The sequence below is a fragment of the Helianthus annuus genome, chromosome 7, assembly GCF_002127325.2.
Source record: "Helianthus annuus cultivar XRQ/B chromosome 7, HanXRQr2.0-SUNRISE, whole genome shotgun sequence".
Lineage (NCBI taxonomy): Eukaryota > Viridiplantae > Streptophyta > Magnoliopsida > Asterales > Asteraceae > Helianthus > Helianthus annuus.
The window spans coordinates 110,315,769-110,329,090 of record NC_035439.2 but is presented as its reverse complement, the minus strand read 5'-3'; the positions used below and the strand labels follow the sequence as shown (position 1 = coordinate 110,329,090).

General features: G+C 37.2%; 1 protein-coding gene across 1 annotated transcript; it reads left to right on the top strand.

Annotated features, from left to right (window-relative positions):
• Positions 1-660: 660 nt before the first annotated feature.
• On the top strand, positions 661-2,775 carry LOC110924962. The gene has a single exon (XM_022168936.1). The coding sequence runs from the start codon at positions 661-663 to the stop codon at positions 2,773-2,775; it is 2,115 nt and encodes a 704-aa protein (XP_022024628.1).
• Positions 2,776-13,322: the final 10,547 nt, after the last annotated feature.

The window sequence follows — 13,322 nt, the reverse complement described above, 5'->3', positions numbered from 1 at the left end:
GAATAAGGCTTGCCCAAAGGATTGTTATCCCCTGCCTGAAATCGATCTCAAGGTAGACTCGCTTACAGGGTTCCCATTCAAGTGCTTCCTTGATGCATACAAAGGCTACCACCATATCCAAATGAAGAAAGAAGATGAGGAAAAAACAGCCTTCCATACCGACAAAGATATTTTTTGTTACCAAAAGATGCCTTTTGGCTTGAAAAATGCAGGTGCTACTTATCAACGGTTGGTTGACAAAGCATTTGTTGAGCAAATTGAAAGGAACATGGAAGCTTATGTGGATGATCTGGTCATTAAAAGCAAGACTGAGGGTCAAATGCTTGACGACATTCAAGAAACATTCTGAAACCTTAGAAAGATAAACATGAAGCTAACCTCGGTAAAGTGCTCGTTCGGGTTCAAAGAAGGCAAGTTCTTGGGACACATTGTTGGCAAACAAAGCATAAAAGCCAACCCTAACAAGGTCAAAGCTATTTTGGAAACAAAGTCCCCTCAAAGCAAAAAGAGGTTGAAAGCTTGAATGGTAAGTTAGCAGCCTTGAAGCGTTTCACCTCTAAGCTGGCTGAAAGGTCCCTTTGTTTTTTCAAAACCCTCCAAGGGTGTACAAACAAAAGGGACTTCAAGTGGATAGAAGAAGCAGAGGAAGCCTTCAACCAAATGAAGCAGCACCTGGCTTCATTGCCAAACATTGCAGCACCTGAACGGGGGGAGCTGATCAGTGTAGTCCTGACCATCAAAAGATACAAGGCCCGGGTACCTGTTTACTTCTTCAGTAAAACACTAAAATTGGCAGAGACCAAGTACACCCCCCCACTTGAAAAACTTGCTTTTGCACTAGTCAAGACAGCCAGAAGGCTTCAGAGATACTTTCAAGCACATCCCATACAAGTGGTCACGGACCAGCCAATCAAAAATGTGCCTGAAAAACCCGAAACTTCTAGACGTTTAGCCAAATGGGCTGTGGAACTAGGTGAACACAATATCACCTATGTCCCAAGAAAAGCTGTAAAAGCTCAAATCATGGCTGACTTCATTTTGGAAGTGCCCAAAGAAACAATAACGGAAGTCAACACAGCCTCTGCTGAACCCTCCAACCCTCATACCTGGAAGCTCTTTACCGACGGAGCTCCCAGCATTGAAGGGTCAGGAGCAGGGTTAGTCCTAATTGATCCTAATGAATTGGAGTTCACGTATGCTTTTCGCCTTGAATTTCAGACCACAAACAACGAAGCTGAGTATGAAGCATTAATTGCTGGGCTCAAGCTTGCAAGAAAAATGGGTGTAAAAAAGCTTCAAGTCTTCATAGACTCATTACTTGTTTCAAACCAAGTAACTGATAACTACATGGCGAAGGAATCAAACATGCAGAAATACTGTGAAACGGCTAAAGAACTCATGAATTCATTCGAAGCATGCACAGTCAAACAAATCCCAAGATCACAAAACAAAAAGGCTGATGCTCTAAGCAAACTTTCTTCATTAACCTTTGCCCATCTCATAAAGAAGGTATTGGTTGAAGTGTTAAAGCAATCATCTCTCCAAAAGCTAGAAGTTCAAGATGTCATCACCGAGGAAGGTCCGGAACATCACACAAAGAAGGTATTGGTTGAAGTGTTAAATTGGATGACCCCGTTGATCAAATTCCTCACAAATGGTGAACTACTAAAGGATCAAGTAGAGGCTGAAAGGGTTCGAATAAAAACAAGACAATATGTGTTGCAAGAAAATATTCTATACAAAAAAGGGTACCTTGCACCATTACTTCGTTGTGTCGGCCCGGAACAAAGTCAATACTTGATCAAGGAAATTCATGAAGGAATTTGTGGAGCTCATTTCGGCCCAAGATCAGTAGTCTCAAAGTTGATGAACCTTGGATACTTCTGGCCAACCATGCATCGAGATGCAAGTGATCAATTGAAAAAGTGTGAAGTCTGTCAAATACATGCTCCTGTGCCAAAAAGCCCAAAGCATGATTTGATTCCCATCTCATCTGCTTGGCCGTTCCATAAATGGGGAATGGACATCATTGGACCGTTCCCCCCGGCCAAAGGAGGAGTTAAATTTCTCGTAGTAGGGGTTGATTACTTCACCAAATGGCCGGAAGTGAAGCCATTAGCAAAGATAACAGGAAAGCAAATCACTGACTTTGTGTGGGAAAGCATCGTTTGCAGATTTGGGCTACCGGGGGTATTAGTCACAGACAATGGTAAACAGTTTGCTGAGAAGCCTTTTAGCACATGGTGCAAAGAATTCCGAATAACACAAGTCTTCAGCTCAGTAGCCTACCCTCAATCCAACGAGCAGGTTGAAAGAACAAATCGAAGCATCGTGGAGGGCATCAAAGCACGATTGGGAAAACATGACACCAATTGGCTCGAAGAACTCCCAAACGTATTATGGGCAATAAGAACAACCGAAAAAACAAGTCAAAAGAAAACACCTTATAGCATGGTATTTGGATCCGAAGCTGTGATCCCAGCAGAAATAGATGTTACAACAAAGAGAACATTCAACATTCATCTAGAAGCAAATGATGTGAGGGTGTTTAATCATGTTTTAAAGTGTTTAATTATGAGGTTTTACATGATTATGTGTATGAAAACGAGTTACTTTGAGTTGATTTTGATTTACATGTACTCGGAGCATAACGGATGGCTTTTGGAGCTTGACGGAAGGTTTTCGGGAAGCATTATGGAGTATTGGAAGCATACACACAAGTTGGAAGGCCAAAATATGAAAAACGGGAAGTTCGGTAGCAATCGGCGCCACTAGGTGCTGATTTCAGCGCACCACAGAAGGAAAGTACCATTTGGCGCACTAGGCGCTGATTTCAGCGCACTGGGCGCTGAACCCAGACCTGACTTGCGAATTTCTTGTTTTTCCACCATATTTAAGCACAAACATTCCCCAAACGAAATTATCATTAACCCTAGCCGTTTTCCACTTCCCAAGGACGAATTTTGGAGTTCCAAACCTCAATCCAATCATCAATCATGCAATTCCTCATCAAGATTGAAGATCAAATCAAGAACATGAGCGGCTAAACCACCCGTGATCATCTCCGGGACTAGGGTTTGTGTTAGGAACCGGGTTGACTTAGTTTTACAAACTTTTGTATTAAGATTTGACTAATCATTCGGTTAGTTTATCTTTATTGTTTATTTGTTTTTGATTAAACATTGTTGGATTATCATTTGCATACTTGTTCATCAGTTATTTGGTTTTGTCATCAACAATTGGGATTAAATTCTAAGTTGTCATTGTCTTCAACCTTTAACCATTGAACTTGTTCATGTTTATGAAATCTAGGATTGGTAATTATCTAGGTTACTATTCAGTTGCATCAATCTTTCGGTTTCGATCGTGGATCATTGCAATCAAATATATTATCTGTTAATTATTTATAAAAACAAGTAGTTAGCAAATCATGTCTATGTGATTTCCAATTGGTAGTAATTAGGTTACCCGTGTTTCTACACAACCTGAAAACTCGGAGATTGGTCCCTCTTCTCACAATTGTTTACAAATCTAATTTATTTTGTTTTCACAATCATTCTAAAAACTGCAAAAAGCAATTAGTTTAGACGTAGATGGTAATTAAAGCAACGAACTTTCATACTTTCCACTGATTCCCCGTGGATTCGACACCCTACTTGCCCTTTACTAGTAAAAGGTGAATAGGACACTTTTAACTTTATTTTTGACCGACCTTACGACATCGATCAGCAAACAAAAAAGAGACAATGTTGAACTTGGAACTCCTAGAAGAAGCACGGGATCAAGCAGCCATTCAAGAAGCAAGGTATAAAGAAAAGATGGAATCTTATTACAATGCTAGAGTCAAGCATGAACGATTCAAGCCTGGTGACCTAGTCCTCAGAAACAACGAGGCAAGCAAGAAGGAAAGCCAAGGAAAACTTGGTCCCAAATGGGAAGGACCATATGCCATCCTCGAAGCCCACAAGGGAGGATCCTACAAACTGGCTGATTCAAATGGCAAAAAGCTTCCCAGGCATTGGAATGGCAAAAACCTTAAAAGGTTCCACGTTTAGAAAAAATGTGTTAGAAAAAAATGGCAAAGTGTCATTTTTGTTCCTTTGTAATTGGTACACTTTGATGAATGAACGATGAAGTTCTTGTTAAAACTTGCCTTTTTATCCCATGATCAGGTTGAGAACCTAGCAAAAAACTCCATGACAAGGGTCATGTAAGGGGATGAGCTCCCAGGCCACATCGCTCAATAGGTTCAAGGGTTGAATGAACCTATATAAGGGGTGAGTTCCTAAATCAATACAACTGCATGAGACTTATAAAATTTTCAAAAACAAACTTGTCTCATAGACAGGTCTGAACAGCCTTCACCAAATGTTCCATAAGCCTTAGAAAATTTCCCAAAAAGCAAATCATAATCAACAGGCTTACGAACCAAGATTAAACTAAGGAAAATGATAGATAGGATAAGTGCTATGTCTTCTTGTTAAAAATACCAATGCTAAGTGACTGCAGCACTGAACCCTTCAAGGTATAAATAACATAAGGACAACACAAAACCAACAAAGACAATTCCTTAAAGACAATAAAAGGGACAAAACAACAACACAACAATAAAAGGTTGTATGCAACTTGGAGCCAAAATACGAAGCAAAGCACCAAGTCACAAACAACAAACAACTGTCGGAAGCCTCGAAGGCTTCAAGCTACAGGTATCTAACCAAGCTGCCTTACAAAATATACAGCAACATAAAAAAAATCACAACACAAGGCAAGTAATAAAAGTTAATAGCATAGAATAAGAAGCCTTAAAGGCCTCCAAAACCTACATAATAAACAGTCATATGTCAAACCCTGACTTTTGCAGAAGCGTATGATGTGTGACTTGTTCAATACCATTGCATTCAATTATAATAAACAACCATAAGATCAAAATGATGTTCATCCATTCATTAAGTTTAAAGTATTACAAACACCAGTCATTTAAGTTTCAAACTACACGACCTTTGACTAAGTTACAAACCAACAAAAGTGGATGACATCTAACTTGGAATTTACTTCTAGAAACAACACCCGCGCCCAAGATCCAACTTGTTACCTGAAATACATGTAATTTTAAAAACATCAACAAAAGTTGAGCGAGTTCATGCGTTTTGTATGAGTACTGATAAGCTTGTAAACATTTGAGAGACTCCTTTGAAAACAGGCATGAAAAGCATCTATGAACAGATCAATAATGTTTTGGAAGGATATTAATGCATGTGAAGACAAGGGAGCACTCAAAATGAGTAGGCTTATACCCTCGTCGATTTCCCTCGACTCTGTCGAATTTCCCCACGACTGTGTCAATTTACCTTGACTGTGTCAATTTTCCTTGACTGTGTCAGATTACCCTTGACCGTTGTCGAATTACCTCGACTGGGACACCAAAGCACTCAAATGGTCTCATAAGGACCATGAGTGGGGCTCGGCCGTACCCGTTAGATCTAACCTTCGTCCATAATTAAGAGTTAATGGCATTTCAATTTCAATCTATGCTCACATGATCTATAATTCATTTCATAGCCAATTCATACCATTTAATTGTATGCAACATGTATTCCACCCCCGAGAGTTATAAAACCGAAAATAGTTAAGAGAAAAGAGGGAGATGAACTCACAGTTTTGCGTTCTTCAATCTGACGTAACTCAAGCTGCTACTAGTGTCCACGACTACCTACAACGTACTACGGTCTATTAGACGAGCAGGTCGTGCCTTGACTTAGTATTATTTAGTGTCTTTGAGTTACGTTTCTTTGTGTCCTTAATATTATTCCAAGTTATGTAATTATTTGTTAAAATAATAAATATTTTAACTTGAATTATATTTATGAATTTTGAAATATTAGTTAAAATAATATATTTTAACTTGTCACACTTATGTATTTGTACTTGTATAATTTCCCAAGAATGGGTGTATTTGTATTCGTATTCTTATCCTTCTATATTTTTGCCAAGTATCGATGACGTATGCCGGTGTGTAATTATACGTACAAGAATACATATTTTTATTGTGTTTATTAAGTATCTCATACTTAATTTTTGTATTAACGTTTCTGGAATAATATTTCTAATAAAAATACATCAATATATATTTCTAAAATATATCTTCTAAGAAATATTACGTAGAAAAATTATTTAGAATTCTTCCTTGGCAAAATATTTATACTTTTCATATAAGTCTCAAGAATAATATATTTTCAAGTCTAACTTAGAAAATATATATAAATCTATTTTTCACCCAAAAATAATATGTCCAAATTTTATTAAGAAAATATATATTTTCTCCCAGAAATAATATATCTTCTAATAATTCCAAGAAAATGTATATTTTTAGTAACCAAAAATAATATATTTTCTCCTTGTAAAAAATATGATATATTTTGTAATTATTGTAAAAATCATATTTTTGTTTTCTTGGTGTCCAGAATACTAATTACCAAAATATACTTATGAATTTATTTCCGGAATATTTTTGTAAGTTATATTCCCTGTTCGGTTTCTCCAATATTTTGGGTATAATTTGTATATTTATTTCTTGGAATTTTGGTAGTATCTTGGATTGTAATTTCTTGGTATTTTGGTGAGTTATATTATTTCAAGCCCTAAAATAATATAACTAATACACATAATATACAAATAATCACACACATGGTGACATCTAAATATATATTTCCTAAATACATATTTAGTCACTTTTATTTACAAAAACCAACCACAAATATTTATAATCTTGTGAAAAAAATTATGGCAAACTTATATTAATTTCATGGTTTAAAATATACTTGTAATTATTTGTTTAAAAATAATTTTTCTAAGTGTTATATTTTTAGAAAAATTTTGCCATAGTTTCCACTTAAAATGGAGGTTTCCATGCTTTCAAAGCATATCATTTTCTTTTATAAATCATCATCAATCATCAACAAATCATTCAAGACTTACCATATGCTTTAAATATGCAATTTACACTTTGACATGAACTTGAAATTTTGTAAAAAGTTGTAGTAACTTAGTATGTTATTTAGTAGGTTAAGTTACCCTCTAAAACATGGTTATTTGTTTAATAATCACATTCTTGCAAAATCTAGCCTTTTACAACTTACAAGATAATTTTTCCAAAAACAATTCTTTTGTATTTCTCTTGTTAATAACCTGTTTCTATACTTGATTTATCACTAAAAATATGATTAGTTTCTTTAAAAATCATGATCTTGTAAATCTTGTAAATAAATTTGTTCTCTTGAAAATATTATCTTTGAAATCCTTTATTTTCAAGACTTATAACATGTATCACAAATCATTATACACTAAAACAAGTTTATTTTCAAGTTCATGTTTAACATAAAGGATGATCATTATGATTTTCTCAAGAATCATCCTCATACTTGCTATATCATGTGTTTAATCACAATCTAGCAAGCTTCTTATGATGATCAACATCATAAACAGAAGAATTCAACAATCAAGTATATTACATACACTTAAATATCTTTGATTTTCATGATTTAGAGCTCTATGTTCATGTTTATGCTTATGTTTCTTCATGATCTTTATGTTTAACAACTTATATCATCTTTTAACTAACATAATATGAAGTAAAATTAGATTAGGAAGGTCTTACTACTAGCACAAGGCTAGGGATGTTGTTCAAGAAGATGAAGATGACAAATGAGGTGGATAAAAGCACTAGAGAGAGGTCCTTCAAGTTCCTTTGCTTCCCACCTTCCTAATTAGGCTTGAATCACCTTAGGTTATGCTTGAAATGTGTTGAAATGGATTGAAAATGGAGGGACCAAGAGGGGTGTTTGTGGCCGTGAGCAAGGAAGAGGAAGGAGAAGTGAAGGTGTTGGTGAAATGAGAAGTATGTTGTATCTAGTGGTCTTTTAAGTATTATCTTCCAACATTAGATGGCATTTGGTATAATGTGCTTAGAATATTCTCAACAAATCTTATAAAATATACCAAAGAAATCCCATGTGGGGTCCATGTCTCCTAACCGGCCATCAAGGGGGGGGTAAAGTTTAACATTTAATGGTAACTTAGGGGTTATAGTTAGATTTCAAGTATACTAGTTAGGGTTATATGTGTTATATGTTTATAGGATGTGTTATAATATTTGGTGACCATAACTAGCTTTGTGACACTGAAACAATGCTTCTAGTAAGAATTTGATGTTGCGGGTAATGTCCGGTTGTTCGTTTCGTTATTGTTCGTTAAAGTGCTAAATTACGAAGTTTAGTGTGCTTTATATTGTGTTTTGTGACAGTTTTGATTCCCGACACTTAGGAAAGTATTCTGGATTATTAGATCACATTTATGCATTATATTTAGATGTTAAAAGCTGAATTTTTGCTGAATTTATTTATTTTCTGCAGAATTTTGCAGTTTTAGTGTGTTTCTGGCACTTTCCGGTACCTATGTCATCACTAGGAAGGCAGTTTTGTAATCCCTACTTTCCTACATACTATACTAGTGTAACACTTGGTCCTAGGGCTTATTTTGTGTCTTAACATCATGTCTGTCTAAGTACTAAACTCCCGTCAGTACTTCTAGTTTGTCTGATAACTGTGCTAACTCTGCTCTGTGCATTAATAGAACTATATCGTGTTGCATGTAGTAATGATAAAAGTCTTGCAACATGAAATGCCATTGTATGTATATAACAGAATTCAAAAATTCATTCGTCTTGTAAACTAGATCATGCACAGTCATTAAAGCACAAATTACTGTTTAATTATTGTACGGAATGCACGGAAAAGTGCCAGTTGTCACATCATAACCAAACCTTAACGGTTTCTAAATAGGGAAATTGTTTAAATAACCACTAGGGCTAACAACCATCAACAGAAACCTTAAGGGTTTCTGCACAACCTAAACTTTTTTAAAAGACATACAAACCATGAAATTGTTTTAAGGTGCTAAGAATGCTATGAATGTATTGTTCAAACATCAGTAGGAGGCTTAGAAGCCCCAGAACCATTACCTTTACCTTTTTTTTGCCTTCTTTGCTTTCTTGGCCTTTGAACCACCATCACCTCCAACCGCTGAACCTTCGAGGCTTGCTTCCTTGGAAACATCAGCATCTTCTGAAAAGGTTTCCTCACTATCTCCTGAACAAGAACATTTCTTGGACAGGGAATCAAGCACTTCAGCACAAACCTTCTCATTTAGCCCATCCGACTTCAACTCCCGTAAGACGGAAAGAGGTTTACCAAAACAAGTAGAAACTTGACTTACATATGGTTAAGTCAACCTCTGCATCTGCTGAACAGACTCTTTAAAATCCCTGGAAGCATCAGGACGAAACAGGGAGACTGTTCTAAGGTCTGACCAGACTCGTGAAGTTTAAAATTAGCAATAAGGCCCAAATGTTTCTCATAGTTCAGCAGTTTGGTGTAGACCTCTCCAAGAGCAGAGTTGAATTCATTAGAATGAAGGAGATAAGTGACAACCCGTTGAAAGCCTTGCTCAATGAGCCACTGATTATCACCAGTAGCTTGAGCGACTGAAGCCTTCAAACCTTCCTTCTCTTCATCAAAGGCTTTCTTTTAAACATCTAAATCCTCCCTATCAACCTTCAACTTCAACTTGTCTGCTTCAAAACTCTTCTTGAGGTCATTCATCTCAATCTCATGCCTCCTGGTCAACTCACCAACCTTCTTCACCCAAGCTTCCTCCTTTTTTGAAAACCCATCAACTTCCTTTTTCATCGCAGCCATGGAGGCCTTCATTTTATCTTTCTTCTTTGTAACCTCTTCATACTCTTGCATCCCTTTTGTAAAACGGGTAACACCCTCAGCCAAAAGGGCAGAAAGGTTGCAAGAGCTCAACTTCAACCTCGAGATAAAATGATCACTCTCCATCTCCGAAATGGAATCTCGGACATCAGGGGGAGCAAAATGAGCCAAAACATCAGCGCAAACAGCAGGATCCTTAAACTGTCCCTAACTTTCACACCCCAGTTGGGAACATAAACCTCTTCGGCTTCAGGCTCCTCCAACCCTTTAACGCTTTTACCCGATGAACCCTGAATAGCATGCGCAACACCCTTCTTGACAAACTTTTTCTTCTTCCCAGAAACCACCAACTCCTTTTCCTTGCCCTTCTCCACACCACCTTCAGAAGCCTACTCCGCGGATACCTCAATGTCATCACTAATGTCAATAGCCTCTGAACCAGAGGGTTGATCAGCACTTTTTAAACGATGTTTTGACCGATGGACAGAAACCTTGGAACCCGGAACCTTCATGAAACCCTTAATGTCACACCCCAAATTTCCACGTGTCACCGGTGGGCCCGGGGGAGTATCGTGACGTAGTTGATATCATCATAGTCAAACAACACAAATTATAATGCACAACAGAAGCAATAAAATAGATTTATTTCAGCCAACGAAATGTAATATCCAAGTTGTTAGTGCACTACGTCTATTGACTTTCTTGTATCATGTAATAGGATAGAATAGGTTAGAATAATCAGTGCACGAGGTTCGAGAAACGAGAACTGGTGAATTAGCATTGAGGTCTGCTTTTATGGACATTGTCCATAAAAGCGAACCACTCTATTATCACAGGTCCGCTTATGTGGTAGTTACTATGAGCGAACCAGACTGGTTCGCTTATATGGCAGTCATTAGGAGCGAACCAAGAACACTATATATAGGTGCATGGTCAGTTCATTTGGTAACGGTTCTGAATTTGTAACGAAGTGCTGCCGAATTACTTCTAGGTTGTAAACTTTGTCGAAATCAATAAAGTGAAGCATTATATTTAGTTTGAGCATTTGATTCATCGATTCCGCCTTTGAATTAGATAAACGACTCTTCTGATCGACTCATTCAGGGTCAACGACGATCCAACAAGTGGTATCAGAGCACAGGAGGAAGAGTTCAGCTCAAATTTGATCTGTTTTCTATCTTCTACACCTTCTTTTTCGAATTGGACAAGTTTCCACGGTTAAAATCGCACGAATTTTTCACAGGACGTGTATTAGTGGACAATAACAAACCCTTGAAAAAAATCAGAACAAAATTCGGCCTAAAAGTGATCAAAAACCCTTCGTGAAGTAGGTCCGCGTATTCGACAGTTTCCCAGTTCGCTTTGTCCGCTCCAAAGTGCAGTTTAAACCGGTTCGCTTTGCTGGTTCGCTCATTCGGTTCGCTTTTAGGGCATTTTAGGTCCGCTCGAACGAACCTTAACTGATCCGCTCGAACGAACATCTGGTTCGCTTTTACGAACATTAACTGGTCCGCTCGATTGAACTTGTTTGGTCCACTTATTCATACATTGATGGGTTCGCGTATTCGGTCGATTTGATTGGTTCGCTTATTTGTCAATTCATTTGATCCGCTCATTTGTCAACGTGGTCCGCTTATCTGTCCAAATTGGTTTTCGCTCATTCGTTCAATCTGGTTTTCGTCCAAGTGTCAAGATTATCTCACGACAATCGAGTATTAGTGTATTTAAGATTTCTTGATATTGATTAAACTGATTAAGTTTGTTTGTTTACTTCCAGGTCATTGACTTCCAGGCGAGTAAAGATGTCGGACTATGGTGATGAGTTTTACAACACGTTCTATAACGCGTTCACTTCAGAAGATATACCAATTACACCAAAGAATGCTACGCAAGTGATATCGGAAAGTCTGAGTTACGATAACGTGTACGGAAATCACCAAAGACCACCTAAGCTCATGAATATCGAAGACTATCATTGGTGGTTTGAAAGATTTGAAAATTGGGTGCAAGCTTATGCGTACGATAGCTGGATTTGTTTAACTTTGGGATATGTAAAACCAAGAAATGAAAGACGTGAGTTGATCACACTAAAAGATTTCACAGCAGATGATAAGAAAGAGCATTCAGCAGAACTAAGAATGAAAACTCTACTTCAACAATCTATCAGAGAGGATATTTTCTCATTGCTTCAGTATGGTGAAACATCTAAGTCAATCTGGGAAGCATTAAAAGTGAAAGCTGAAGGAGGGAAAGATATCAAGAAAAACAAAATTTCACTGTTGAAAAAGGAGTTTGACATGTTTAGCTGCATGAAGAATGAAACAGTTCGTCAAATGATTGAACGTTTTTGTCACTTAAAGATTGAGTTGGAGAGATTCGAAATTAACAAAGAAAGAGAAGAGATGGTAGATAAACTGGTTGAAGCTTTACCTCATGAAGATGATTGGAAAACATATGTGATTGTGTTGAAAAATGATGTCAATTTTGATAAACTGACATTAGATCAGTTGATAGAAAAGATAGAGGGGCATGATCTGTTGATTCAAAAACAAAACAAGATGTCAAGTTCTAACTATCAACAAAATGTTGGTTTGTACTATCGAAGAGGGTTGTTACAAAACAATGAGTCTTCAAGAATAAATGAGTCTCCAAGAATCAAAACGGGTTTTACGGCAGAAAAGACCAGTGACACACCAAAGAATACATCTTCAAGTTATGATCCAGGATATCATGCATCATCTGCATCTGGATCATCAACTGCAAATTCCAATTCTGATTGGAAGAACTCTCCATTGCTAAACAATGAATTTGCTCAACAACATATGAGTTTCTTAGCCTCAATTCTGGTATCTTACGAAGGATTAATCGCAGGAAAGATCGGAAATCCTAAAATGACGAAAGAGGATTACGATCAGGTGGATCCAGATGAAATGGAACTCATGGATATTCGTTGGTGCATGGCAAGTGTCATTCGAAGAGCACAACGATTCATGGAGATCACTGGTAGAAGATGTTTGGAAGGACCTGAAACGAAGATGGGTTTTGACAAGAACAAAATATCTTGCTTCAAATGTAAAGAAAAAGGTCACTTTAAAAGAGAATGTCCAAACAACAGAGCTGATGAAAGTGTAAATCCGTTTCGTGAGGATTATTACAAAAAGGCAATATATCACAAGAACACTGATCAGCCAATCAGAAAGCAAATTGATGGAGTATCATCCAAAGAAAAGAGAGCTGCTTTGTCATTTTGTGATCAAAATGTGGATAATATAGATGGTGATTATGAATCTATGGTTCAAAATCTTGATTGGAAAGAGGGGTTGATAGAGGCAAAATCACCTGGTTTAATTATCTATGATGATGAAGGTTATGATTGGAGTCAACATGATGAAGAAGTTGCTGAAGTGGAAGCTAAAGCAATGGTGGCTGAAGTAACACTGACTCGAGAAGAAAGACATGCTCGTATGAGATTGGATGATGTATATAATGCTTACAAAGAAGCAACATGGGCAGGTAGGTGGAGCAAAGATAAAGGATGCTGTGACAACCCGT